Source organism: Phyllostomus hastatus, unplaced genomic scaffold, assembly GCF_019186645.2.
Source record: "Phyllostomus hastatus isolate PE091 unplaced genomic scaffold, TTU_PhHast_1.1 phas_scaffold_1066, whole genome shotgun sequence".
In the NCBI taxonomy this organism is placed as follows: Eukaryota; Metazoa; Chordata; class Mammalia; order Chiroptera; family Phyllostomidae; genus Phyllostomus; species Phyllostomus hastatus.
Window position 1 is genome coordinate 23,586,235 of NW_025334004.1, and position 14,361 is coordinate 23,600,595.

The 14,361-nt window shown below is 53.7% G+C and overlaps 1 protein-coding gene across 6 annotated transcripts in view; it reads right to left on the reverse strand.

The window, feature by feature from the left end:
* Positions 1-14,361, reverse strand: part of AFAP1L2 (actin filament associated protein 1 like 2) — a 93,602-nt gene that overhangs the window by 30,828 nt on the left and 48,413 nt on the right. For 5 of the 6 annotated variants that reach the window (XM_045854185.1, XM_045854184.1, XM_045854182.1 and 2 more), the window contains one exon: positions 4,878-5,006. In XM_045854185.1, the coding sequence (XP_045710141.1) occupies positions 4,878-5,006 (129 nt within the window). Of the gene's footprint in view, positions 1-4,877; positions 5,007-13,739; positions 13,851-14,361 lie in introns of those variants that run through there. The other variant, XM_045854188.1, reaches the window with a different exon arrangement.

Below are 14,361 nucleotides of genomic sequence, written 5' to 3' on the forward strand. Positions count from 1 at the left end.
CCAGCCCTGCCAGGACCAGTCAGAACATCCCCCTCTACCAAGGGCTGCAGCAGTTCACGGGGGGAACCACGAGGTCCAAACACAGCCACAGCAGGCACATGTCCACCTACTGAGATCCAGAGCAGCTGTGCCCGTACCTTCTCTGGAGCATGTGCCAGGGGAAAGTGCTCTGCAGGGGGAGCCAGAATCTGGGGGTCTGGGCCAAGTTCTGCCACAATCGTGCGATTCTGGGCAAAACACCTAACCTGCGTGGCTTTGGTCTCCTTGTCTGCACAGGACGGAAAACAACTGTGATGAAATATTGCCTGCTTCTACCTGTTAAGTATTCAAGAGTCAAACACTAGGAAATCTGAAAAAGTAAGGTACCCGCATAACTAACAAAGATAGAAAATGACAGCCTAAACAGGGAACCAGCTCCCAGTCTCAATGAGAGGAAAGCGGTGAGACCAGCCATGGCATGTCAGCGCACGTAACGGCGTGTCTCGGGGAACAGTGACCGGATCACTGAGGAGTGTGTGTGTGGGCGCAGCCATTCTGGAAGGGATTTTGGAGGATAATTTAATGTTAAGCGTTCCTATTCTTTGACCCAGCATTTCCAATGCCAGAAATTCCTCCTGAAGACATACTCCAGCATGTAAACGCCATTTTGTTTGAAGCTATCCATTTCAACATTGTATGAGGTTGCTTAAAAGAACAAAACTTAAATGCTCACTAATACGAGAATGATGGAACGATATTGCTCATCGCTCTGTGGCCACTATGCAACTGTGAAAAATAAAATATCTGTATCTGCTGTTTATGGAGATAGCCAAGGCTTGCGGTTAAATGAAAGGATTGCATTTCAGAAGAGCAAAGCAGAAAAAGTATGTGAACTGTCAACACATGCAAACACACACACGCGCAGCAATCACAAACGTAACAATAACGTCACGCAGAATCCAGAGGCAAGCCACAACTACAGAGGAATAATCAGATGACCCTGATAAAGATCAAAAAAGGAATCTAAGGAACGAAAATCATGTCTAATGTTCACTTTACATTTATTTCTTACTGTTGACAAAGCCCACACTCCCATATGAAAAAATGGCGGTGGGGGGGGGCGGTGTGAGAAGATATTGTTACTGTTTAAACTGTTGGAATTCTAAGCAGGTGCTTCCTTCCAAGAGGAAGATTTGTTAAGTTACAGAGAAAACTCACACTGGGCTCCCCCAGGGCTGTCTCTCCCATCTTGGGCACCCGGCAGGCCACGGCTGACTGAGGGAGTTATTAATCCAGTGCCATCCAGGTTGGTAAGTAGGAGGCTCCCAGGACCACCTGCAATCATGGGAAAAGCCCAGGGAACTTGGCTCTCAAAGGGGAGGCTGCTGAGCTGTCCATGGCTGGGAAGCAGCAGCCGTGGGGGTAGAACTCTCTCACGCATTTTCAGATGCGCAATGAGCACCTGCACTTTACTAGGTGCTGGGGATACTGCAGAGAACAAAATAGACGTTGTCTCTGCCTTCATGAACCCAGCGGTTGGGGGGCGGGGGTGTAGCAGACGCAAACAGAAGAGCTACACGGGTGCATGGAAATAACCAAAACCAAAGGAGTGGTCGGAAGGGAGCGCTGCTCTGGCCCTGCGCACGCGTGTGAGCTCTGGGGGAAGGAACATGCCCGCAGAGAACTGGGTGAAGGGTGGGGAGGAGAGATGTGGGCCCTCCTTGCTCCGGCTGGACAGACAGAAGTTCCGAAGCCCTTCCTATCAGAGGGGCAGCCGCTGAAACTTGCCGACAGCCCCTGAACGGGATCCTGGGAGGAAGGGGAATGGGGCCTTCACTGGTCAAGGCAGGAACAGACAGCAGGCCGGGCCCCCGATAAGGAGACCTCACCAACTGGACAGAAAGAAAAGTTCATAAAAAAAAAAATTTGTGTTACGGTAAGAAAACAAAAGATGGAAAAACCCAAGTAGAAAATTCCATTTGAAAAGTGTAAACCACCCCCTTCCTGGCCACACACACTCACATTCTGCCCCAAAGGCGTGAGAGAGGTGAGAGCTCAGCCAGGGTAGCCCACAGGCTGTGTCCAAAGGCTCAGCCTGCCTCTACCTACAAGTGTTGTGGGGCTGAGCTCATTCTCTGGATACAAGTGAGGCTGAGAGGAAGACGGACGCTTTGATTCCAGGGGGCTCTGGATGCTGTCCTGGGTGGTGGAGATCATTCTGAAATGTCAGAGCTCCAGAGAGCGTGCTAGTTAGGTGCCCTGCCCAAGCCCTGGCTGCGGCCCCCACGGCCATGGGCCTCAAGCAAGCCACCTTCCCAACCTCGGTGCCCTTGTGGTTTAGGTGGGGATAACAACGACGTCCTCACTGACTTGGGATGAGCATTAGATGACACAATCCATGTCATTTCATACATTAAATACAACGCTAGGGCAGGTAAGCGCACAAAAAAATGTTAGCTGCTGTTACAACCACTCTGCTGTCAAAAGGGTGCACCCAGGGGACCGGAAGTTCTCAAACGGTGGCTATTAATAACTTGACTGTCAACCTTAAGCACAGAGGTGACGGCCACAGGCCTCATATTGGCTGTGCATGTTTATTCTGAGAAGTCTGGGAGGAGCTCTGGGGGCGACACAGCGAGAAGCCCGTGTCTGGCTCTCAGCAGCCTCCTGCGGCCCCCTGCAGCTCTGCACACTGCGGAGGCCCGGGGCGGGAAGACCTGGTGTTGTGAGAGCAGAGCACACAAAGATCAAGGGTGAAGCAAAGGTCATCCTGCAGCAAGGGACACAGCATGTGCAGTCAAAAAGGGGACCCCACACGGGCGGCCCTGAGACAGTGGTTGGAACCAAGAACCACGGTTCCCACCTCATTATGGAGGTGTTTTCCAGTTCCCGACAGAGGCTCCTTATCACTGAGTATGCTCAGGTCAGAGCGCCAGGCAACCGGCCAGTGAGAGAGCGTGCTGTTTAAAGGACCTACTGCTGCATCTTCTCGGGGATGAGTCATCCCTCTCTAACCTACCTGCTCTGTAATGTGGCTTTCCTACCTGCCGTTCCCACCTTTGATGTGCTGCTGACCGGCACTCACGGGCAGGCCGGCAGACGCTCACTACAAAGGCGGGAGGAGCCTGGGAACCAGGGGGTGGCCTGGAGCCGGAGGGACTCCAGGCAAACGCCCCTGATGAAAGGCTGAGAGCCGGGATTACGATTACGTCACCAGAAGAGAAGGCCGCGGGCCTGCAGCAACATGTTCAGCTTTACTACGACGTCTCTGTTACTCAGAGAACAGAAACTAGTTCCACTGGCAACAAAGAAAAGGAAGGGGGGCCTTGGAATGCGGCCTGGCAGCTTCGCACTGGACGAAGCAGAGGGCTGCCCGGGTGTGACGGCCGGAGCAGGTGCGCTCCCCTGCCCTGGCACCGGTGCGGGCTGCCCCTGCCGAGAGGCAGATGGACCGCATGCCCTCTTCCGGTCCCTTCCTGTCCCCAGACGTCATTTCCAATCCTAACATCCGGCATAGAAATAACCTCAACTAAACTGTTATGACTTCACGAGAAGGCTTTTCTTAAAAAAAAAAAAAAGAAAATCTGAATGTGCTGGAAATGAAACCGTGTTCACAAGAAGACTTCCCAAGAGCATTCAAAGCAGCCCGATTCATACTAGTCCCAATGTATGAAAGATCTGAATGTCCCTTGACAAGCGAGTGGACTGGGGCATGTCCTCAGAGTGAAACGCTACTCAGCAAAACAAAGGGAGGGACTCCTGACACACCCCACGGCGTGGACGAACCTCCTGAGCGAGAGAGGCCGGAGATACAATGTCCACGCCGTGCAGTTCCATTTGCGGGGAGCTCAAGGACGGGCAGCGCTAATCTACGGCGGGAGAGACGGGACGCTGGTCGTCGTGGCGTGGGGGTGGGGAGGCACTCACTGGGAAGGGGCAAGAGAGGACTTTCTGGGGTGACAGGAATGTTCTGTGTCTTGTTTTGGGTGCTAGGGACACAGGTAATACACCATGGACAAAACTCAACTGAATCGAGTCCTCAAGATCTGTGTCCTCGCTTGTAGACAAAACCTACCTCAATAGAAAAGAAAAAAAACTATGAACTCTGCATTCTGCAATTTACAAGTTTTTCAAACTGTATTTTTCCCATTTTTCTCTCAGACTGTGGGCCCTGGGCAAGTTATTTAAACTCTCCAGGCCTCCGTTTCCTCCTCTGTCCTAACAGCACCGGCCTTCCCAGGGCGATCTTGAGGATGAAACAAGTTCATAACGTGTGCAAGTGGGAAGTGCTCAGTCAGGCCTCAGCCACTGATTGTAACAGTTTATCAGCCCTTCCCTACTTGCATCTGGTAAGGAAAAGTGCGCTGGGAACGCTGTTTAGAACCTCACTCATGGGCTGATGCGTTGAACAGTCAGAGATTTCCGGGCTCCGATTCAAGTCACATCTGCCCTTCGCCATGGCTATGGGCTGACCTGTGTTCCCCCAGAACTCACGTGTTAAATCCTAGCCCTCAGTAGCTCCGAGCATGAGTATGTTTGGAGAGGGGGGTGGGTCTTTAAAGGGGTGATTAACAATAAATGAGGCCACGGGAGTGGGCTGACCCAGTGTGTTCTATGTCCTCACACGAAGGGGAGCTCTGGACGCAGGCGGGCACAGAGAGAAGACCGTATAGAGACCCAGGGAGCAGACGGCCACCTACGAACCAAGGACAGAGTCCTCCAAAAGAACCAAACCTGAGACATGTCCATCTCAGATGTGCGGTCTCTAGAACTTGAAGACAATCAGTGTCTGTCGTTTAAGCCACGTGGTCAGTGAAACTCCCTACGGTGGCCCTCGTCAATACAACCATCCGCCCGGGCCCACAGGCACCTCCCTCAGGGCCCCGGGCCGCACTCACTGCTGCTTTTGATGTAAAGGCGGAGGAGCTCGGCCAGGCCGCTCTTCTTCACCACGGCGGCGCTGCTCAGCTTCTCCTGGTCGAGGACCTTGAGGAAGTCTTCCAGCTCGGTCAGCAGCTGCTCCAGGGCTAGGGACAGAGGACACAACAAACCTTTACAGAGGCTGCTTTCTCTCCGAAGGCCTAGCTCAGACACCCCTCCAGACCCTGCCCCATCCCACTGTGAACCTTCTGGTCACGAGGGGAGGGGCTTGGGGTGAGGCCTGGCAGCACGTGGGAAGCCCCAGCCAAAATGCAGAGGCCCGGTGTCGGGTCTCAGGGAGAGGAAAATGGGCCCTCGGTTTTGAGGTGAACAACCTTGACCAGAGATGCAGGTCTACCATTTGCTGGAGTGACCGTGACCAAGCTGGCCCAAGCCAGCCCATAGGCCACGAAAGTCTAGAAACAGAATTTTCCCCCTTGGTAAAGGCCAATCAGAACAGCTCAGTGTCTTGGACATTGGAGCACAGATCAAGTCCACCTCCATCAAAAGAAGTGCTATGGTTGACCAGTTGTTCATTCTGTCCCCAAGGATGGGGAAACAGAGAATCACCCCAAGGAGATGAAACAGTGATCATCCTATTTTGCAGAAATATGGATGACCCATCAAAAACCATGCTTCAGCCAGTAAAACCTTTCCCTGAGTTTCTTCAGTCACTGAGTCGCTGCAATGGCCACCAAGACCAGCATCACTCCCAAGAAGTGCCTGGTCCCACGGGTCCAGCTATCAAATACATCTCCCGAGGACCACCACCATAGAAATGCCCGCAGTCTCCAGCTGGGACCACCCTGCAGAAATGCTAGTGCAGAGGGCAGCAGCCTAGGAACGGGGCAGTCACGAGTACTGTTGTCATTATTCTTGTGAGTGGCCTAAATCTCTACTAGGAACGGGACGCTGCGTTTGCCGCTGGGTTTGTCATTCTGGGTGTCGCTGCCGGGCTGGCTCTTCAGAACATGCTCATTAATGGCAACCAGCTACTTGAGGGTCTAAATAGTGCTTTTTCCCATCATTGCTAAAATGCAGCCAGCGGCCCAGTTGCTGCACAGGACAAACACTGGCCCAGGTGCCTGGAAGTGGATGAAAGGTGGCCCTCATCTCTGTCTAAAAAGAGATAAGTAGATGGTAAGTGATAGCCTAGGTGAGGCAAGAAAGGAGCTGAGTTTGGGTGGTTCTGCTCGGGGAAGCACCACGTCTCTTGCCCCTTCCTCGGGTTTTGGTGAGAATGCCATAGGAATTTTCCAAGAAGCCCATAGCTTTTGCCCAGTTTACTTTAAACTATTAGACTCTTCATGGAGTCGTTTTTGAAAGGGGACCACAGTTCACTAATAAGTCAGTCAGGTGTGCCTAGCCTTTGGCTGCGCCCTCAGCCTGAACTTACTGGAAAGTTAAAAAGCAGACTCAGGACAGCACGGCTCCTGCCTTCTGCAAGCTCGTTAGCAGGACGAGACCTGCACAGGTAAAGCACTTTACAGACCAAGGCACAGCACCCAGAATCCAAGAGTCAGGCAGGTGATAGATACCAGCTTCCAGTGTGATAGAGATCAGACGAAAACATGACTCTAGGCCCAGAAGGCTTCTGGGAAGAGGAGGCAGTATGGTAAGGCCTTAGGGTAGTGTTTGGTTTGGTTGTACACTGCTAGTCATGAGTTTCCTGTTGAGCTTAAAGACATCAAACCAGGGAAAACAAGGGAAAAAGCTGAGAAAAATGACCGTGAGCCTTGAACTTGACTGCAGTGGGGACAAGGAAAAGTGAAAGGCCCTGGCAAGGCAAATAGGGTCTCCACTGCATTTTTCCTGACCTTCTGAACTTGAAGCTGTTCTACTGTTGTTGCTTCCAAAAAAAAACCCACTAAAATTGAAAGTGTCTCTTCACTTCCACATCCTCAGCTATTCCCAAAAGCTGCCCGATTCCTGGAAAACAGCCTTTGTTTATCGTCACATCAGCAAATGTGTCCTAAGCCAGAGGGTGAAGAGGTCTGGGCCTGGGCCTGGGGCGACCGCGGTCACCCGGACGGGGTCCCTGGCCCTTCAGGGGCCCCGTGTCTGGGGACAGGGAATGTGCAGGGGGAGAACAGAGGCAATTCAGGAATGTCTCCAAGGATGAGGAATGTGCCACAGACAAACAAACTTCGGGGTTATCAGGGAGAGGAATTTAATTTATAAGCAGGCCTTTGAGGAGTGAATAGGAGCTCACCAGAAAGAGCCAGAAGCACTTCAGGAAAAGGGAACGAGAGGCTCAGAAGACTCAAAAGCAAAAAGCGCACCAGGTTTTGGGAAACCGCAAGGGGTTCTGTGTCTCCAGGTCACAAAGGGTGTTGGGGCAGGGTGGGGTGGGCCTCAAAGGGGAGAACGTGGTCTCTGAGGCCACGCCTGTGGGATCAGATCCCCTGGGCAGTTCACAGGGGCTTTGTTTTGCTGGAGAGGATCTTATCCTGTGGGCCTCTGGGCAACGCCGTGGAGAAGGCCACCTAACACTGTTCTCCGAGCAGGCTAGAAGGAGAACCACTCTGCAAACAAGGAGGATGATGGGAGGGGACCAGGGAACGAGGAGGGAAGGCGGGGAGGCCAGTGAGGTGACTGCATTAGTGCAGCTGAAAACGGTGAGGGTGTGACCTAGTGACAGCAGCCGGGGACCATGTAGGATGCTGTACCTCCACCACCTCCAGTTCCACCAACCACCCTGCCAGTGCACAGCATGGAAACGGACTGCTGAGGCCCAACAACAACCCAACTTGGTCACGTCCACAGCTCGTCGTGGCACTGGGGCTCAAATCCAAGTACACCCAAGTCCAAGGTACACACTGCCTGCCATCTCTTGGGAGGTTTATCTGGAGTATGGCATCTGGTTCCCCTTCCACCAGGGTCCGCAGGGCAGGGGAGACGGGGAGCGGGGGCTGGCCTCCAGATAGGACTGGGAGAGCCAGTGGGACCCACTGTTACTTCCATTAGATGTAGGGACTGTAGGAGATGCCTGGGGTGACTGAGAGAGGCAGAACACCATCATACACAGGCCTGGGGACACTGCCACGAACTGGGCAGCTGTGGTCCCCTGCCACCGGGGAGGTGAGGCACCAGGCGGATGAGTGTGGGGGGAGGCTCTGAGAAAGCAGACACCCTCCTTTTCCTGTAAAGTGGCTGCGCTAGGGGAACAGTAATCCACAGGGTTGAAGACACTCAGTGCCAGGAACCAGAGGGCCACCAAGCCCGGGGTATCATTTCCTCTCCTCTCTAGATCTGCATCACCCTTCAGGGTGCATCCAGGTCCCTTCTCCACAAAGCTGTGCATGCCCAACAGCGTTCAGCTCTCTTGCTGTCTTTTGCCTCCTTGAGTTCCTCACTGTCAAAGCCGCTTGTTCACGGTCATCTCCGTGTGAGCCGAGTCCGTATCTCAGGTAGGCAGGCGCTCTCTCTGGTCAAGGGTCGGCCTCGGCAGGTTTGTGCATCCGACAGGGTGCTGAGCACCACAGGGACCAGCGACCCTGTCGTCATCACACCCTCTTGGGTCCGGGCTACGGGCTCTTGGAAATAACAATCAACAAAAGCGAAGCCCCGATTTACGCCAACCCCGGTGACATTTGTCAGCCCTCAGAGCTCCGAGGGGCGGGCGGTCCCTCCCAGGAATGTGGCTGTTGCACTGAGGCTCTGGAATGCGCTCGTCCCCTTCCCCACCCCACCCCCAGCCTTCTCGTCTTGGTCTCTTCCTCGTCTTCCAGCGGAGGGAGGAAAAAAATAAGTGTGTTGTTCACGCTGGAAACTGTAGGCCCTTGTGTGGGCTTTGCATCCTGGCTCTGTTAAAGTTCAGAGTTGCCTGCTCAGGGCCTGACGGACCATCAATAAGATTGTTGTTCGGGGGCTTCCAAGGCCCACGCAGAGCTGAGCGGTTCAACTGCTCGATTCACTGCCCTTGGCCTTGGCCAAGCTCTGCCTCCAGATGACCTCCTCCCCTGGCTTTTCTCATCTTGAGGCTGGCTTGCTTTACGGTCACCGGGTTCCCAACCCTGAATGTCTCCCCAGCATGCCGACAGAGCCGCCCTCCACGGTGCCCCTGCTGAGTTATGCGCACATTTTCATTTATTCAGCTGCCTCTGCCGAAGACCCGAGATTGAGTCTGACTTTCCCTCCAGACATGAAACGAGGCCAAACTGTTCTTTAAGTATAAAGAAATGCAGCCCCTGCCGCACCCCTCCTCCCCCCTCCCCCGCCCAGTGCCTAAGACCAACCGGTTGGGTAGACCGTCCACAGGCACGAACCACTGGGGACCAACCACAGTCAGGAGCCTGGTAACAGTTCCTGTGACAAGCATCAGAATACGGGCGACATTTGCCACGTAGATTTCTCCGGATCACAGAGAGAATCCCAAATCCGGGCCAGCCTTGACCAAGTACCTGCCGTGTGCCTGGCGTGTTAATAGGGAGCGGGGTCTTTCCTTTTTCTTTTACCGCCTTAATACACACGTAGCATGAACTTGACCATTTTAACCACTTCCAAGTTTCCCATCGGGCGGCACTAAGTACATTTGCATAGTCACGCAACCATCGCCACCTCTATCGAGTTCCAGAACTCTTGTGTCACCCGAAACAGAACTCATTAGGCGGCTGTCCCCCATCCCCTCCTCCCCCAGACTTGCGGCAACCGCAACTCTGTTTTCTGTCCTTACGGATTCGCAGTTCGCACATTTCATACACACGGGATGGCACACTACGTGGCCTCCTGTGTGTGGCTTCCCCCGCTCAGCACGGCGTTTTCGAGGCGCGTCCACGCAGTGGCACCTGTCAGTGCCTTGTTCCGTCCGATGGCAGATTCATGTTCCACCGCACGGACAGACCTCATCCTACTCGTTCATTCGTCAGTAACCAGGAAGTGGGGTGTTTTTAAATAAGAAGAAATTAAAGGTATAATTTCTATACAGTAACAGCCTCTGCTTTTACGGTACGGATCTAGTGTTTTGACAGACATACTCAGCTGTGGAGATGATCACCACAACCAAAACACTAAACATTTCTATCGCCCCCCAAAACTCCTTCGTACCCTCTTGCAGGGGACCCCTACCACAGTCCCAGGCCCTGGCAACGTGTAGACCCTTTGGAGTCTGACTCCTGATGCTTAGCATAAGGCCTTTGGGATTTACCCACGTAGCTGCATGTGTAAGTGGTTTCCTTTTAACTGCTGTATAGTATTCCACATGTGAATGCAGAAGCCTCCATACACTTCCTCTGCAGGGCGCTTCTGCACAGCGGCTTCCCACGTCCAGACCCAGTGGCTCCTGCTCCTGGAGGCACCCGCTGCTGACTTCGAAACGCATGCCTGCCTTGGGACACTTACTGGGTGACCCCTCAGGGTCCTGCAACAAAGGGAAAGCACTGATTCTCAGCGGTGGCTGCACATGGGAATGAGCAGGGAGCTTTAAGAAATTCCTAACGCTTTGTTGCACCCCAGACTTCCTGTGGAATTGCTCTGGGTGTGGTCCGGGCCGCAGGAATCTTCAAAGCTTCTAGGCCATTCTAATGTGCAGTCAAGGTCGTGAACCACTGAGATAAATGGAGGTGTGATTATTGCTTCATGAAAAGCCTTCTTACTTTATAAAAAAACACTTCTCTAGTGCTTCTATGTGATTCAATTCTGATTTTACACGTACAGCTTTCTGAGTTCACGGCTGGTATACACAGTCAGATACACCTGACAATACATTTTCCCCCCCTGAAGTCCTTTCCCTTCTGGACAGTTAAGGGTGTGGATGGCAAGAGCCAAGATGTCTATACCTCTGAACATCACCCAACTCGGTTCTCTGTCTTGCCTGAACAAGAGGAAGTGCCCATCACTGACGATCGGCACCCAAAACGTTCTCAGGCTACCCGGATGGCTGTCGCTGGGCCCGCCTGCGTGAACGCCAGGAGACCGAGCCAGAAACGTAAATAACTTTCTGCAGGATGAATACTCCAGGAGTTTTTCTTCATCTCCACCTCCCAGAACTGGCGCCAGTGGGGGAGGGTTTTTGCTGCACTCACTCGCTCTGTGAGGACGCTGCTCCCCGCGCACATGACCTTCAGGCCAGCTGGGCATCCTCTGTGCAAGCTCTGCTTTTCCTCCCCTATCTTGGAGTCTCATCACTGAGAACTTTCCCCAACAACAGGCCACCCTCTGCATGCCCAGATGAGCCGTGCGGGCCGAGAGCTGAGACAGATGCTTTGCTGCTGCTCGCACTACTGGAAAAACAACTCGAGCTGCTCACTGCTGACCTCTCAGACGGAACGAACCTCCCCGACCGAGAGCAGAATTCCAACCCAGCTACGGAGCCAGCTGGAGCCAGCGCTGCTCAGAGAGGGCCCTTTGGAACTTCGCACAGCAACAGCCCAGGAGGTCAAAGCCAGTACAGTGAGGCTGAAGGGCCCCAGGCATGCCCAGGGCCACCTCCACTCTGCCTTAGTGTGCCCAGAGGCACCACCCATCTCTCCGGCCCCACAGCGCGTGGGCTGTCGTTGGGTGATTCTCTCATCTTTACTGTTTTCTGTTTGTCCCATGCATGCAAATCCTCTATCTCCAATGAAATCAAACGCTCTGTGCAGGTAGGGACTGCATCTTCTGGTTTCGTTCCCCCCACTATGGAAACTCACTATCTGCTGTATATAAGGCGTTCTCTCTCTCTCACTCTCTCACACACACACACACACACACACACACACACACACGGCCTAATGAAAACTCCCTCTACTATAAAAGTGTCCAGGCTGCTTTGTCTAGCAGGCCCGGGCAAAGGGTTCCCTAGTCCCTGGTCACCATCCCAGTCCCTCTGTGGGCCAGTTAACATTTCTGGAATGACTGTCCAGAGGCTGCTCTTGGCAGCTGCTGGGGCTGGGAGCACATGAGGCATCTCACCCCTGGGCGATGCTCTGGGGGGACTTTCTCAAGGATGCAGGTGGGCAGGGCATGGAGGCAGGTGGGCAGTGCATAGAGGCAGCTGCGCCTCTCTGGGTCAGTAACCAGAGTCAGGCAAGTTCGACCCCCAAGGCACTCCAGCAGCGCAGGGGGCCCGTGAGGGCAGGGGCGACACCCCAGGTTCCAGCAGTCACCAGGGTCTGGGCCAAAGAGGCTTAACCCCAGGAAGCCTTTGTTGTCCCAGCCCACCGAAGACATTCCTTAAAGGCAATCTGCCGGAAGAGAGGCCTCGCTGAGGCTCAGACAGAGGCCAGTTCTGAGGGTGGGAGGCACAAAAGTTTGGCTGGGTGGCTCCCTGCACAGCAATCATGCAACGGGCACAAACCATGGCTGCCGGGGTCACTCAAATTCACGTGGGAAGTTTGGGAAGTACCGTGTGATAGGAAGAAAAAAAAAGGCAGGCTGGAAAACAACAGTGGTTCTCTCTCCGTGGGGGAGTGATGGGAAATGTTTCCTTCCTTCTTTACTCCCTCCATATTCCTCAGCCCAGAAGAGCCGTGAGTTATCACATGGAGGACAGACACTGCTGCCGTGGCTTTTGGCTGCCCAATGCTTTTGGTGTTGGCTACAAATGTGGGATTGAACCGAAGCACTTGCTACTAGTATCAGAGAAAAAGGACACAAATGAGAGATGTACAGACAGAACAAAACTGACCGTCCCATTCAGAGTTCTTGTTTCTTGCCAACATTTGGCAAAAGGAATGTTGCGCCACAGGACCAATGTGCTGGTGGGGGCTTTTTCCTTCTGTCACGGCCTCTGCACCCCAGAAGGCCAAAATCGGCCCCACCAATGCAAAACCACCAGCACCTGGACTCTGCAGTCAGCAGGCAGGAGGCTGACCCTCAGCCCGATACAGAGCCCTTCCTCAGGCCTCTGAGGATGCTGGGCTGGGGAACTGAGGTCTCCCGGCCTCCCAAGCCTCTGTGTCTGTCTGGCCTGGATCCTGCCAGCTCCTGGAACCTGGAGTGCATCACCCCTGCTGTCATGCTCCCCTGAACTGCTGGAGTGTCCTGGGGCGGGAGGAGGGTCATGTGTGTCTTATCCTGGGTCCCCTGGGTTCCTCGTCCAGATGGAGTGGTATCTTTCATGCCCTTCCCCACTAAACCAGGTCACAGATTCAAGCTGCCCAAACCTTAGTTCCAAATCTTGGTTCACTCTTGCCTTTCACCACATACTGTCTGTGTGGCTTTGGGGAGCTTAATTAACCTCTCTGAGCCTTTGTTTCCTCATTTGTAAAATGGGGTTAATATCAGTAGCTACTTCCTAGGATTGGTGTAGCTACCAGGTCCTCTGGCCTCTTTCCTCCCTCCCCCCCCGTCTAAACCCCCATACCCACAGCCCCGCAGTCCTCCTGCCTTAGCTGCAGACCCAGGCGGTGTGCCTTCGGGCAAAGAGGACAGTGCCATCAAAAACGTTGCCTCCGAAGGGATAACCAACGCATGAGAGTGTGCTGAGGTTAACTGTTGCTTTTTCCCTTTCCCCAGGACCCACTTGCCCTTTTTATTTGCACCCCATTTTTCCTTGGGAATTCCCTTTACCCAATAGGTATTTATGGTTTGGGTGGGACTAGAACCCCACTCCCGACTGGATGGGCAGCCATACGACCTTGTTTCTAGCCAATCAGAGTGCTTTATTCCCCCCAGCCACAGTGATTGGCTTAGGGATGGCCTCTTGACCTGAGCCAAGCCAATAAGCATCAGCCCTGAGACTCTGCCTGGAACTACTGGGAAGTCTCCTTTCCCCTGGTCTCTGAGCTGCTAGAATGTCAGCTCGCTGAGGCCATGCCTGGGAAGGAGAAGACAAACAAAGTCTGGAGATTCCTGACAAGATTTCAGCCCCTGGACTTAGCCCCAGCTCAAACTGGCCTTCCCCTACACCACCTACTTACGTGTGGCCAAGACATCCCACGTTTTGATGAAGCTAGATTGTGCTGGGTCTCTTTTTGCTTACAAAGAGAGTGAGCTACCACAGCGCACGTTTCAGCCCTGGACTCCGGGTCAGGCAGTCTGCACACACAATCCCGTCCCCCTCGTGAGGTCGGTATTATCGTCCCATTTGGCAGAGGGCAGAGCTGAGGCTGAAGGAGGGTCGCCCTGGAAATATCAGTGCTCAGAATCAACAGGCCCTTCTGGCCCAAGTCTAGAGTCCGTTCCATTCATCCGGGACTACTTTACCTTAGTAAATTACTTATTAAAACAGACTGTCCAGAGACAGAAGTCAAAAACATTCTAAAAGCACCTTGGGAAGCCTGGAATAAAATGTCGCCAAGGCCGAGGGCGAAGGCAGAGGACAAGCAGGCAGAGGGCAGTGGAGACAGACTTCTGCCAGCCCGAGGAATGAGACAGGAGTGGGCCCTGAAGGGCGAATTCCAACGGCTCAAGGAGCAGGTGCAGAGGAGGCGCAGAGCCGGGCACAGCAACTGGGGAAACCAAAGGCTCTGAGCAAAGACCTTCCAGGCAGTGCTGATGGGTTTCCAGACAGTCCCCCCAGGGCAGCCGGTGCGACTGTCA